Here is a 14568-nt window from a genome sequence, read left to right on the forward strand (position 1 = left end):
ATGTAAGTCTGAGCACGGTGTGAGATTGAGCTTGATATCATAACGTTGGCGAAAGCATTTAACTACACAATGGTTGTCCAAGTGAGGGCCGCATCAACGAAGCGATGGATCGGCGCATATCCGTTGCTAACTAGTCTGAGAGTGTTCTAAAAATACCCTTCAGCTCCTCAATGTCCCGCTTAAATCCATTTTGGCTTCCGCCAGATTCTCCACGAAGGATTGATCCAGCATCTCCATGGTTCCTCCCATCTGTGGTGCGTCCGTCATCCATGGATAGCCATTTATCAAGCTGCTTGATAATGGATGCAGCCTTGAGACGGAAATGTGTTCGGATTACGTCTCCGAACGGCTCCGGAGGCGATTTCAGTGCACCAAGCATCTTGATTCAAGTTGAACCGTCATGTAAGGGAGGTCTAGGAGTGAGCGTTCGATCATCAAATATATAAGCAACGTCACTCACGGCGGTATTGACCACCATGCGTCGTACATTGGCCGAATCTGGAAGAACACCTGCTCAGCAAGTAATTTCATCGACCCTGCGTCAAGTTGACATACAAGCCATTGATTGGGATGTCCCGGAACTCTCGGACCAAGCGGGTTCATTGAGGTACGGTTCGTCATTTAAAATCATTGACTGAATAGATATCAGAACCTGGAAGGGATTCTTGTCAGTCACGCAGTTCCCCCTGGCGGACGTGAAGACTTCCCTGGAGAAGCGTCGATTTCCCCGATACCCATCCTGGTCCTGCCCAAGTGCCCAGAAGTGATAAACATACTTTTCCGTCCTATATGCGGATGTAAGAACAGGGCCAAAACTATCAGCTGGCCCTGCATACCGCGTACAAATTCGGGTTGAAGCGGAATCTTCCGCCATTTGTCTTGATGAAGCAATTATGGTTAGCTCAAGGCGAGTTTTAAGGTTTACACCTGAGTGTATTGTTACGCACTGTGATGTACTTGACGTTTGGAGGTTGCTGATTGTAGCTAGGGCCAAGAAATATATCAAACAAAAAGCTGAAAGGAACGGTCGGTGAATATGATATCATAGAATGCCAGCTTCGAGGGTTAATGCTGACCAGCCATTCTGATAGCTAGGGTCGGAGGTCAGGAATCGACGCAAAACAAAATACAGATGAAACAACTAACGGGGTGCCTTCTGGACCAATGATAAGTGCTTTGATAATGTCGACGCGAGCTTCGTCGACGCGCAAGAATACGGACGAGTCCCAGGCGACTGGAAGATTTGTGGTCAACACCGCTAGCTAAAACCCAATGAGTGAGCCGTGAATAAGGTGACACCGCTGCCAACATACCTCTTTTGCAATGGCAAGACTCCGCTTTGGGATATCGGCATTAGCGAGCATCCGTATCTCCCCATTATAGCTATGCAAGTAGTTGGGAATCGGGTCGTCCACAAACGCTGGGGCCGGTTTGTCGTTGGGGTCTACGGGAGGGGGTGGGGTCGTAAGATCGCAATATTCGAACCGTACACGCGAGGCCCAATCGACGTAAATTCTCTGAGTCTCTGCGTCTGTGGCTCCGATCTGAATATCATCATAAACTGTGGCATATTCTGAAAGCTTTGGCGTGACGACTTCTGTTTCACTGTGGGAACGAGTGGAAGAGTGAATCTTAGGAAGGCTGGCATGCAGGCGTTCCACAAATGCGTCTCCCTTCGTTTCGCGAAGCGATCGGTCAACTGAAGCTGCTGTACTAATGATGCGCTCGCTACAGGTAGTCATGTTTTACCTTAGCAGCTAGAGGGAATCAGGGACACTGCGTACCAGAATTTGCGAAGCTTCACATTATCATCGATCATTGGCAGAGCTTTGGCCTTGCCTTTCGCTTGCTCCGGGATAACGAGGGTACTTTGGCGTTTTTCCTCTTCGGTCATAACTTTCTCTCTGGTTGCCTCATCCTGGACAACTCCTAGGCCTTTCATCGCGGCTTGTGCTTGTATGACTATAGACTCCATAAGTTCGCGAGGCCCCGAGCTCCCTTCGTATATGATGGTCCGCTCCCTGGGGCCAGGCTCCGCTCCTGCTCCACGCCTCGCGAGTCCCGTTTGTACTTTCAAAGGAGTGGATGACGTTTGAACCATGATAGGCATTGCCATCATGGAAGCTAGAGCCTCGTGGTTTGAGATAGTCTAACGAAGCGCATGAATTAGTTGCAGGGGCATCTACAGTCGCTATCAGCACATGCCTCAAGCCACTCGAACAATTCAAAGTACAAAGTATTCCGGTCGGACATGTCTGTCAGCGAGTCATTCCTGAGTAACGAGCTAGCGACCGGATTAAATCGACGGCGAAGATGTGCCAGGGCGGTAGGGTGGACCAAATAATCGCTAGTCCTGGCGCCTCCCAGTCGGCATAACGAAGGAAGGAACACTCGGACTTCTTCCATCAAGGAAGCAGCTTCCGTATCTCTCTCCTGTTGAGCCATCAGAGCTTCCAATTGCCCGCTCGTCTTAAAAAGGCCCTTCTTTAGCTGCTGATCAACTCAGAAAACAGTGGTTCTCACATCTTCCTGGGGGTTCCCAGCATAACCGGTGCCCCCCTTTGCCTTCTTGCCCTTTGGAAATACTGTGGGGCGAAGAACCTCATCGTTTGATTCAACCTGATCGTTTACGGCGGTTACTTTGCGCTTCTTTTTATTTGCATTGCTCTGAGCAGGGTCAGAATTGGGACCTTGGCTCTGCTCGATGTGTAGATGCTCTAACTTGAAAAGACCTATGCCCAAGATAACACCTTGGAGGTTCGGACAGTGGAAGAGAGGATCATAATCGGGGGCGGAAGCTTTTTCAGAATCGATACGATCTCCGCAGGCCAAACAAAACAACACTGAGCATGTCGGGCAACGATGAGAAACGGATGCCCTCAGGTTTGCGACATAGGCGGAGAATTTGGGCTGTGAGGTTGATGGAATTGGCTTGGGATTTCCTGTATCTAATCAATGACGCACCGTAATGCCGAAAAACATCCTCTTATCGCGATCTATGGTGTGACCACACTGCGATGGACATCCACACGGAGCAGAAGAAAGTAGAGAATATAGCTGAAACAACAACCCCTGTTCCCCTCCCTCGGGGCATCCTTTCATCCATTCTCCCTGAGTCATGATGGGAATCAAAGTCCCATCCTCCAATTTGTCCATTTTAGGGGTGTCTTCGACTTCAATCACCTCCTCGCGGCGATCCTTGGAAAAGAAGATCCCTAGAGAAAAGGTAGGCTATGGTGCAGGTATGTAATTATAACAAATACCTGCGTATGGATCAACACCTGAACCATCACTATGACGCTGAGGTTGCATTTCGACGTCGGAGTCATAATCCACGGCAAAGTCTTCTACCTCCCCGTCATCTTCCAGCTCTTCGTCATCTTCAGCTTCCTCTGGAGGAGTCTAGACTCGAAATGTAAGCGCAATGTGGGTGATCACGGACGAATGTTGGAGATACTTCGATTCGGGCAGCACGCTTGACTCTCGAGCCAGACGCTTCCGGCATTGGCTCGTCATCAGCATCGACAACAACATCATAGCGCCCCTCAAAAAAGCGGGTAGCGGCTTCATTTACGTCGTTCCCGTCCCGAAGTGCTGCCTTTGCTTGAGCGAGAGTCGCACCCTGAACTCATGGATGTCATGGAGCGACGATTTAACAACTCTGATGGATTCCACTTACCAAATCGACCAAGCTCTGGATATCCTGAGCACTCATAGCCACACTTTCAGGACTTTTTGATGGTATAAACCGCAAGATCTGCCAACGGCGGGCGTCACAGAAGCGCAGACGGAGGGTGGCAATTGAATGGCGATCCTCGGCAGTTTGCGAATCCTTATTCGCGACCGTCTTTGGAAGTTGCGCTGACACGCTGCCTTTAATTCGCCATGGCACGACCTCTGAAGGTGAATGCCGTTGCGTTGATCTCTCAAGCCAATCATCCCATCATCATTCGGCCATTTACCGAAGAGGATCCACTGAAATATCACTACATCGCTCACACCAGCCTCGACTTAGTAGAGGAGCGACGTGAGCTTGCCATTTAGGTCACTATCCCGCTACTGAGGTATCTCCCGGCAAGTTGCTATGGGCCCAAAATTCATGGACTGTTATCTCGGGCTTTTGTTTGTTATGGACGACGTCGCGGTTTATGGCTACGTTACGCCAACGCGAGTGAAGATAATCATAGCGCTTGAGCTGGCTGATGCATTGGTACGGGATGCCGATGTAATTGCAGTAGGTATCCTCTGCGTATCGATGTGACGTGGATTTTAAATGGTGCCTCAACCTCAACAAGATCTTCAAAGCTGCACATGCTGCATATCACGAGTCGATCTCGAATCCGTTTACCCGCTACATCGGTGCCCCAGAGGCAACTGGCACTGACCCTTCGCCACTTGTTGCAACAACAACACCATTTTGGAAGATTCTTGCGAAGAAAATAGACGATGTAGGACGAGCTATCGGAAGTTTGCCCTCGCAGAAGTAGTCATCACAAATGAAAGTTGGCGTTCCCGTGTTCTAGTCTCATTGCTTGGATTCGGTCTCTGTCTTACTGTGCTTTGCCCCCACCTGGGTTTCCACCAAAGTATGAAAGACAAATGTGGGCGTTATCGACGGCCCCATTCCAAAGCACAATGACCGTACATCAATCGCTTGTTGCCCTTCTTATGACATGGTTGCTTGTAGGTTGCAGCAGTCATGACAGATACGGGGCATACATTCCACATTCTCGCGTTGTACCTCCTCTAGCCTCTAGCCTGAGAAACTTTTCTGCTCCCAATGTGCTTTTCCATACGTAGCCGCTACCAGTAATGGAAATACCAATGTGGCATCAGCGAAGATCTACGCATCGTGTGGTTATTGGTTCTAAATTAAATGTAGCTTGGTAGCGAATTACCTTGACCGATTCCGACCCTGCTCGTATCTTGCCCCAAGAAACAGCCTCATCGGGACGAGCACCAGAGTCGGATCCATCGAACTCTTGTCCTGTATTCTGACGATCAAATGTCTCAGGATTTTCCAATATGATATTGCACTATAACTCACGATATAAACTGAATAATCGGCACCATTTCGCTGTTCAGGATGATAAGAACCAAGACTCCGAGGCCACGAAAGGGAATCGTACTAACCACAAGCATAGCGTTCGCAATTTGATGTTTGCAAACACCCCCACCAAGGATAATCATCCCAGCTTTGCGAGCATTCAAAGAAAGATCATTCAGCTTCCGTATGTCTTGAACGATGTCGATGACCAAGCCGGGTGATCGGAACGAGTGGAAATAAATCATGTCGCCAAGCGATCCGTCGGTGAGCGCAGGGCAGAAAACTGGAATGTCATTCTGATCCCATTCAGTCTTTTCTTGAGATGATATTAACTTCAAGAAGAGTTACCTTATAGGCCCAGTAGTACACTGAGCGTTCGTCGTTGATTTCCTGTCCTAGACGCCGGATCACCGAACTGGGCGACCATACAACTCCAGCTTCTTTCTGCTCAGCAAGCATCGCATTCAGAACGGGCGTTACCCAATCTTCAAACTTGCAGTAATTGTCATTCGGAATGACAAGGTTGCCGATACGATTCATTCCCTTCTTGCGTAGTTCAGCACCATCCAAGTTGAAGTCACCAAGGTATGTGTCGCCAAGACACTTTATGAAGTCTTCCTCGATCCCTCCTGCAGTAGTCACGATAGCAGAAACATGGTTGTGTTTGACTAGATGGAGAATAACCTCTCGAAGTCCAGAAGAAATAAGATTAGATGTGTAACCAAGGAAAACCTTGCATTTGGTGCCTGCGCGGATTTTGGGGTCTTTATATATATCCGGCTCTGATTCCGTGGGCACTTCATCAGAGAGACGCCACTTTCGCTATTTTTTTTCGGTAAGGATTGTATGTTGCATCGAGTTGGCATGAACGCTGAGCTGAGCAATCCAGCAAAGGTCCAGTTTTAACTCGATACGGTTGTTGACCCGATCGAGGTACTAACCATCTTCTCCACAATCTCTACTGCCCTCCCCAAACTGGTGGCCTGGAACCCAATCCTTTGATAGCTGCTAAGCAGTTGCTGAAGGCCGATCGAGTTGTCAAAGTTGGGTCCTTCCACTGGAATAGCATCTTGCGGGACCGGTGCGGATTGCTGAAGAATGGCAGCTTGAGCCTCAAACGGTACACTCATCCTTGGATAGAAGAAATGAGAAATGAGAAATGGATCTTTTGGTGTCAACCGTGGCTGTACATCGGAGCCGCGATACAAACACGCTGTTCTCCACGCGACTTGCCACGCGACCCCGATCTGTCACACTTCTTGCCCAGCCGTGAAACAGTATACACGCTCACCCAGAGCACGTTAACGATCGATCTGAGAAGGGCAGTATGTCTACTCCTACCCCATCCCAATTGAACGTCCCTGGTCAAGCCAAACGGCGAAAGAATGTCCCCAAGTTGCCATTGGCCGTCTTTAACACTTCGCATCCTGTTCCGGCTCCAGGAAAGACACCTCTTCCTCCAAGTCCCAGTAAGATCCACCCATCCGCAGTCATTGATTCTCGAGTGTCCATTGATTCGCTGGAGGATACGAAGAAATGGAAGGCCTCCGCGCATGAGAAGTCGGATTCGTTAGTTTTGTTTCTTAACTCTCCCAGCATCGATGGTGCCGTGGAGATCGTTGAGCAGTAAGCGCTATTATTTGCAAAAGATTTCACTGCGGATTCCATTGAATAGTGTGTCCATCCCAGGTTGAAAGACGCCCCCACTTTGTCCGCTCTGTCGATATCCATCCCATTCCCTCTATTCTCTGGACGTCCAGCTGCTCCTATCTCGTTCCCAAATACGTCCGTTACGAGTCGAATTACCCTCTCAGTGCAAGTGACAAACCCTGTAATCACTCCTGCTTTTATTGAAGGCGTGAAATGGGCGCTTGAGCAAAATCACAACGTGGAATTGGATGTTCGATCCCTTCCTCATAGTTCGACTAGGCGTCCAGAAGAAGAGAACCCAAAAGGCGGGTACGACTACCTTGAGGAATTAATTGATAAATCCCAAGAGGGTCTTGCAGGGGCGGCTGATGCACCAGATGAGGCAATAAACCCCCAAACACCAGCCATCATAATAAGTAATCTACTTCCACCTCCGGTTGGGCGTGACGTACCCAGCCAGCAACTCGCCACGAATCCCGGATATCTAGCGTATCAATCACACATCGCAAGCCTCTCGCTGCATAAGAACACATATTTGACCCTGTTGCCACCTGCATGGTGAGCCTTTTGATTGACGGAGACATCAGTGATAGGATAAAGCGACTTCATTAACCCATAATGAGCAGGTCGCCAGGCCTGACCGAAACTGGGTTGGTTGATGCAAAGGAGCGGAACGACTGGAAGAGAAGAATCAAGTTATATTGTGCGTGATTCTTTCATAGCTCCCTCCTCCTTTTGCTCAAATTTGAGTAGTGGGTCCTGCATTGGAGGCATTCGGAGAGTATCGTATCTTATATGGGTCGTCATCAGTCTCCGCTTCTGATCCGATAGCACCTTCAGCAAAAATCAACCCCCTCGATTGGTATCTGTTGGCGCGCGAGGCTGTCACAGAGTTAGGGGTGGAGCAGGAAGGCGTAGACGCCATCTTCCATGAGAATGCGAAGAAGGTTTTTGCAAGGGCGATTGATACCAGCGGCAAATGATCCTACAATGTGCTTACAGCATCATACATGTGCAAATGAATAGGAAGCAGGAGAATCAACCAAGGCTCAGGTTGTCAGATCATTTCCAAGTCTAGACCGAGGATCATTTCCCCTTGACTTTGATCATCCAATAGATCGCACATTTTGCGATGTAAGCTCTCTCCGTTCGTGTTATTCGAACCATTCCTTCTCGAGCTGAGATAGGCATTAGCTGTGTATTCCTTGGGTTTGTTAATTTTCTGGCGTGAAAGTAAACGACATCTTGAGCAGAGCTCCCATAGCGATTTCACGACCATGAACGCTGACCAAGGCTAGGCATTATACAGTGCTGAATGTAAGGACGTCTCAGTCTGCAGCAACCGCCTGAAGAGAGATTTGAAGGGCTGTCACACTGATTCAAGGACAAACTACCGTGAGCGGTCCCGTGAAACTGAATTGCTGGGTCCGAGCGCCAAGCATATGTGGAGCGTGAGATTTATTGTATATCTCACAAATGTGCAGCTTAGACACATGTATTGTACACAGGCTGTTGGAGTAACAACGACCCGTGACTTACCAACCAACACCACATGATCCCTCTTACATCCGTATTTGCCTCGTGACACAATGTATACTGTACTCACACGACCAACTACCGGCTTAGTCAGCCACGTGACTTGTCACGTGATATAAACCGGCAACCGGCAACTCGTTGTGACGCGTGACACCCAACCGGCAGGGCGCTGCGGAGTTGTCCGAATTATATTACTTATATTAAATTGTTAACCACCTTGAATTTAAAATTTAAACATTTGAAAACACCGCCCCCATAAAATTTCTGAGCATCTGTGCATCATCTCATGAACGGTTTTACCCTTGCACACCGCATTGCTTTGTGTACAGATGAGACTATCTCATATAGCGACATCCCGGGTGATTTTACTGGATCCTACTTTCCTGATGGGAACTTGTCTGTCACTGAATTTATCCAGTTTACACTTCCAGTCCTCCAAACAAATTTACAAGGTTCACATACTCCCTGTGCCTATTCATGAGCAGGAACTTGGCCGTGGAATGCGAGCAAGGCACACAAGAAACTTGGAAGACCAAACGAAAATTTTCCGTTTTTGAATGTAAATACATTCCAGAAATGGAAAATTTGGATTGCCTTGCACAGCCACCTTGCCTCAGCAAAACTGGCGTGACACCCAAACACCCAACCGCCAACCGGCTGTGACGCGTGACAGACCCTGAATTTCGACCGGACCGGGAGGTCTCTGTGACGCGTGACCGGTAGTTGGTCGTGTGAGTACAGTATACTTGTATATACTGTTTTCGCTCTACTTTCCTTTTCTCCTCAGTTCTTCATTTACAGAGACTGAGGTTAGTATCATTGCTTTTAGTTAGTTGTTACATTACTTACTCTGTACTCTTCTGTACTATAGCTCCCGCTTTAGGTTAGTACTAAACGTAGTAATTCAGTTCTTCATTTACGGAGACTGAGCTCCCGCTTTAGCCCTCCTATTAGGTTATGAGCCCAGAGGCTCTCTAATTCTAACCAGAAAGAACTCCCATCAATCCAGTATCAATCATGACCACCATTTCCCACAAAGTCGATACCAGAATCTTCGAGAATGACCAGCTACGAGCCGATGGATCGAACTACGGAACTTGGAAATCAATGATCGAACTCATACTCGAGGATCACCACTTACTGGAATACATTGATGGTTCAATCCCTAAACCTTCCTCCACTCCCCCTGCTCCCGCACCCACTACTGCGCCTGCCAATACTGGTACAGGTTCAGGAAACACTCCCCCTGCTACTCCTGCTCCACAACCCAGCACCGCGTTAACTCCACTCCAAATATGGAAAGAGGGTAATTCTGCGGCTTTACTCCAACTTGTCGTGTCCGTCGATGAGGAAGTCAAACTCCTCATAAAGGGTATCAAAGAAGCTCCTATAGCATGGGCGGAAATCAAAAAGAAGTTTGAAGGAAAAGGCACGAAGTCTGTCTTTTACCTTATGAAGAAACTCTTCCGCACCGTTATGCTTCCCGAAAAGGATATCTACAGTCAAATTCAGGAGCTAAAGGATTTGTTCATTAAACTCGACTCACTCGGAACCAATATTAGCGAGGAAATCCAGACAGTTGCCATACTCATGGCACTTCCGGAAGAGTGGGAGATGATTCAGGAAATTCTCCTGAACAAGGACAAACTTACCCTGCAAGACACCATTGACGCGATCCTCGTACACGAGAGTAAACTCAAGCACAAGCAGGAAACTGCTATGCTAGTCCGAGTTGGGAAGGGAATCCCGAAAGGGAAGGCCTCTTCAGGCCAGCTGAGTCAGAGATCTAGGGAGGGAAACAAATTAACGTGCGGCAACTGCAAGAAAGAGGGGCACACTGCAGAGCAATGTTGGGCAGAAGGAGGTGGGGCAGAAGGGAAAGCCCCAAAGGGAAGAGGTCCAAGACGGAAGAAGTCGGGAAAGGGCAATCAGCTAAAGTAGCTGAAGCCGAAGAATCAGGAGAGGGGTTATTGGTATACCTCGCGCATGAGACCCTCGAGTCTGAGACTGCGCTAGTAGCCTCAAAAACTTCCCCCTTCACCCACTTTGTCATTGACACAGGGGCTTCATCGCATATGACCCCTGACTCCTCAATGTTCTCGACTTATCAGAAACTCACTCACCCAAAGAAGATCAAAACCACTGACGCTTATATCGATGCAGTTGGTATTGGTGATATCGAGGTCCAAACATTCATGGGAGATCAATCCCATCCTGGCCGATTCACAAATGTTCTTCATGTGCCCCGCTTAAACGAAAATCTTCTATCTGGCCGACAACTTGCGAAGAATGGTCTCAGAACCATTATTGAGGAGGATCACATCGACATCGTAAATTCCAAATCTGGAAAAGTTGTAAATCGTGCATACCCACACGGAAGTCTCTATAGACTCCGGGTAAAGATCATGTATCCCGAAACCGCAAAGTTTTGTCGAGTCGAAGTTGCAGAGGATGATGAGCACGCACTCATGACCCAAACCATGTCAACTTCCAAAGCCAGCCTAGCCCTATGGCACCGGAGGCTTGGACACGTTACCGAGGATACAATCCTAAACATGGAGAAACATGGGTCAGTGGGCAAAATGGAAATTACGGAGAAAGGAAAGGGACGCTGCATACCTTGCCTAAAGGGAAAGCAAACACGCGATCCAATCCCTAAATCCACCTCAACCTGCTCATCCGAACCACTAGGCCGAGTCTTTAGCGACTTATGCAGCCCAATCACTCCAGAGACCCGCAAGGGTCACCGTTATTTCATCACTTTCACCGACGATTATTGTCATATCCATCCCCGGCCATCGACTTCCGGTTCCTCCGATCCCTCCGGTCTAACTCCGCTCCTCCCTCACTAACCTCGGAGCCCCCGTATTCCGCAATCCTCTCGGTACCCCTCGATGGTCACCACCCCTCATTTCAATTTATTACCTACGCCTCCCTAAGTACGGAGCCCCGAAGACTTCCGGACAGCTCCGATGTCCGCTAGTGCACCCCCGCCTCCGCTGGGCAATACACTCGCCTGCCCTGCAGAGCCCACCTTCGGGCCTATCCCTCCTTTCCGTTTCTGGGTTATCGCCTGCCTTTCCGCTAACCCTGTGAACCGACTCGTCGGTAATATTCAGTCGGCTAATGTTTAAACCCCATTAGCTCCGCTCTGTTCGGCTCCGCCAATTGCGGAACCGTCTCCGCTGTAACCATATATATATCCCACTTGTACATAGGTTACACCCCAGTAATAAAATCAACTAGAGTTACCCCCCCTTAGGTTCTGATTGCCAGTCAGTAAGTTAGGGCATGGACGTGTCACTAGGCACAGCGCTCTTGGCAGAAGTCGCTGAGGCCGAAGCCCTCCGCCACAGAGACACTCCCTCGTCTCGAATCTGGTCTCTGACAATTATAGCTGGTACACCCATATCGGACTTGCAAAGACCAAGGACTCAGCGCTAAATCTATTCAAAGCCTGGAAAGCGAAAGCTGAAAAGGAATCTGGAAGAAAGGTTAAAACCCTGCACACAGATGGAGGTGGCGAATACACATCCGCCAACTTCAAAACTTACCTTGAGTCCGAGGGAATCACCCACGAGATCACAAACGCCTACACCCCGCAACAGAACGGAGTTGCTGAAAGGGTAAACCGCACTCTAAATGACCGTGCACGGTCAATGCTAGAAGATGTGAAAGAAGTGCTTAAAGTCAAGCAACTTCCTCCGAGTTTCTGGGGTATTGCCATACGACATGCTGTCTGGATTAAGAACCGGGTATTAACCCAAGCACTAAACCAGAACCAGACACCCTTCAAGGCATATTTCGGTCGAAAACCTTCACTCAAATCACTGCAACTATTTGGATGTGTTGCCTATGCACACATTCCCCAAAAGTTTCAAATGAAACTTGGGGCCCGGACAGTCAAGTGTATTCACGTTGGGTTTGCCAAAGACAGAAGAGCGTACTTGTTGTGGGACCACGCTAAACGCCGGATGATAGAGTCGAGGGACGTTGAATTTATTGAGGGAGGTGAACATGAGAGGGTGAGGGTGAATGTAGATGATGAGGAAGAGGGAGTGGAAGACGAAGTTGGAAGCCCTAAAGGAAGTCCGAGTAGTCAGAATGCTGTTTCAGGGGGGGACAAGGACGGAAATGGCGAGAATGATACAAAGATCAACTCACCTAACGTACCCAAGAACCCGTCAATCGAGAACCAACATTCCAACCTTAATCCTAAACCCAACACCGCTCCGAACCCAAATCCCAATCCAGACCCAAATCCTACTCTAACTCCACCACTCTGTCGGACGACTCGTAAGAACGCTGGAAAGCGACCCATCAGTGTTACAAAAATGGGGCCGGAGGTGCCCATTTTCGTCCGTTCGAGGTGCAGGAAGAGGGAAAGGGGTTGAGGTTGAGCTCATGCGATTTTACAGATATTTTAACATGTGGTTTAACAGATGTTTTCACAAGTGGTAGTTTAGGTGGTTAATAATTGGATAAACTCTAATTATTTACATATCATGTGATTTGGGTGTGTGCAGGGCCCATAAGAGTCTAAATTGGGAAATTTCCCATTTCCATAACATCGCCCCCCAGACTCTTATGGGTCTCTGCACAGAACAGCAATAGCCCACCCAAAAACTAAAAGCAAAACAAAAAGAAGAGAAGAGAAAGGTTGTGAGAAGTCTCACAATATAGAAAAATTCCCTTGGCCAGCACCAAAACCCAGTGGGAAAGCTTGGCACAAGGTTTGAATTACGAAATAAACATAAAATTTATAAGTTATAAGAAATAAAGTAATAGGGGCTTCAGCCCCCCAGACCCCTATGATCCCACAGGGAGGTGGTTCACCAGGTGGCCGCACAGGCCCCAAAGGCTTTGGGGGAAGCGGCAGTGGTGCCCCAGAATGGAGTCGGGGCTGAGTTGGGTCCGCGCTCCAAATAGCAGAGCAGAACAGACCCAAAGCTGTTGGAGCGCGGTGGAGAGATGGCCGCGCTAAAAGAAGTGGGAGAGAGAGATGTGGGTGAGGGAGTGTGGAAGTCGGCAGAGGGGGAAGAGATGTCGGAGTGGGAATGACAGGAGAAGGGGTAGAATCGACGCAGTGGGGATGCGGCGCTTCTGGGGGCAGCACAGTGGCTGGGGAGACTGGAGAGGGTGAAGGACGCATGGAAATGGGCCGGGTATGCCAGGGAATGGGCGGTGGATCGACCGGGTGTGGAGGAAGGAGCGGCAGACGCGTCGAAATTCGCATTTGCGTCGAATTTTGCGGATGTGACGGCGTTGAAGGGCGCTGAGGGGCTGGGAGGGGAGTTGGAACGACCAAACGCGACGAAATCGTCGGTTTGAGTGTCGATTTTGACCCAAAATCGACCAGTTCATGAGCCAGACACGTCTGCGCAAGCGGACGCGCGATTGCATGAAGCTGACGCGAAATCGGGGGTTTGGATGGTGTTGGAGTGGGCAATTTGGGAGGGAAACCAGCTGGAGTGGGCTGGGAGCGCGTCAGAACCGCGCTAGGAGGCCCCATTTCGAGCGAATACGAGGCAACGGCCTCTTTGACGCGTTTGAAATGTAAATAGAAATCAGCTAGATTCCTAGCCAAAAGAATCCAAGAAAAATAGAAAGTACGCAGCTCTGAACCGTCTGCCAGAGCCACCCATATGTCTCCAAGCGGGTCCACCTCGAATTTGGCTGGCACAGCTCCAAACTCCCTTGCTATCCGGATAAAATCGCGAATCGCTTGAAGAATCGCGGCTAATTGACTGCGGCGCTTATTAGCGATGCGGCAGGCGATGGGGCATCCTGACAGGTCGTGGAGGAGGTCGAGCTCCACGGTATTTGTGGTCAACTCCCTCCAATCCATCAGGAGGGTGAGAGGGGCGCGCGGGAACGAGTATGACGGACTCGAAAACCGTTCCAAAGCGTCCCTCAAATAGACCAAATAACGGTCCATTGAGAGCCCACCAGTTGGGTTAGTTTGATTGATTCCCTGCGCAGAAGGTCGCATTTCCGGATTCCTGGATGCAACCGGGGTTGGGGCACCAATGTTACAAAAATGGGGCCGGAGGCGCCCATTTTCGTCCGTTCTTGACGCAGGAAAGTGGAAAGTAGAGGTGAGGTGGTTCATTAGGGTTTACAGATGGTTTCACAGATGGTTTAACATGTAGTTTAACAGGGAGTGTGGCAGCGGGTTTTTCGTTGATTATTGATTGGTTAAACTTACTTACTATACAAACCATGTGATACAGAACCCATAAGAGTCTAAAATGGGAAATTCCCATTTCCATAACAATCAGACCGGATGAAGATCCAAAGATGGATTTGGGTTCTAGATGCACCCAAGTAACCAT

The 14568-nt window shown here is 49.0% G+C and overlaps 4 protein-coding genes across 4 annotated transcripts; 2 read left to right on the forward strand and 2 right to left on the reverse strand.

Moving 5' to 3' along the window:
• Nucleotides 1–130: 130 nt before the first annotated feature.
• Nucleotides 131–3715, reverse strand: EI90DRAFT_3146524 (uncharacterized protein; the record flags this gene model as incomplete). Its single annotated transcript, XM_039065424.1, has 16 exons — nt 131–379; nt 461–498; nt 556–652; nt 696–785; nt 837–878; nt 948–1014; nt 1147–1262; nt 1314–1544; nt 1593–1728; nt 1785–2149; nt 2206–2469; nt 2524–2910; nt 2965–3215; nt 3264–3402; nt 3458–3622; nt 3680–3715. The coding sequence occupies 16 exons, from the start codon at nt 3713–3715 to the stop codon at nt 131–133; spliced, it is 2673 nt and encodes an 890-aa protein (XP_038913101.1).
• Nucleotides 3716–3732: 17 nt separating this feature from the next.
• On the forward strand, nt 3733–4844 carry EI90DRAFT_2975779 (uncharacterized protein). Its single transcript, XM_039055867.1, has 3 exons — nt 3733–4027; nt 4080–4234; nt 4296–4844. Exons 1-3 carry the CDS (start codon nt 3886–3888, stop codon nt 4485–4487), a joined length of 489 nt encoding a protein of 162 aa, XP_038913102.1. The 5' UTR covers nt 3733–3885; the 3' UTR covers nt 4488–4844.
• EI90DRAFT_2929943 (Deoxyhypusine synthase) lies at nt 4754–6177 on the reverse strand (the record flags this gene model as incomplete). The annotated part of the gene is made up of 6 exons (XM_039055006.1): nt 4754–4843; nt 4899–4994; nt 5048–5077; nt 5134–5343; nt 5396–5869; nt 5989–6177. The coding sequence occupies 6 exons, from the start codon at nt 6175–6177 to the stop codon at nt 4754–4756; spliced, it is 1089 nt and encodes a 362-aa protein (XP_038913103.1).
• A 78-nt stretch (nt 6178–6255) lies between these two features.
• On the forward strand, nt 6256–7782 carry EI90DRAFT_3156590 (uncharacterized protein). Its single transcript, XM_039066064.1, has 4 exons — nt 6256–6673; nt 6737–7255; nt 7324–7400; nt 7451–7782. The coding sequence occupies exons 1-4, from the start codon at nt 6375–6377 to the stop codon at nt 7678–7680; spliced, it is 1125 nt and encodes a 374-aa protein (XP_038913104.1). The 5' UTR covers nt 6256–6374; the 3' UTR covers nt 7681–7782.
• The last annotated feature ends 6786 nt before the right edge of the window (nt 7783–14568 follow it).

The sequence above is a fragment of the Cantharellus anzutake genome (genome assembly GCF_015039405.1).
Source record: "Cantharellus anzutake strain C23 chromosome Unknown EI90scaffold_45, whole genome shotgun sequence".
NCBI lineage: Eukaryota > Fungi > Basidiomycota > Agaricomycetes > Cantharellales > Hydnaceae > Cantharellus > Cantharellus anzutake.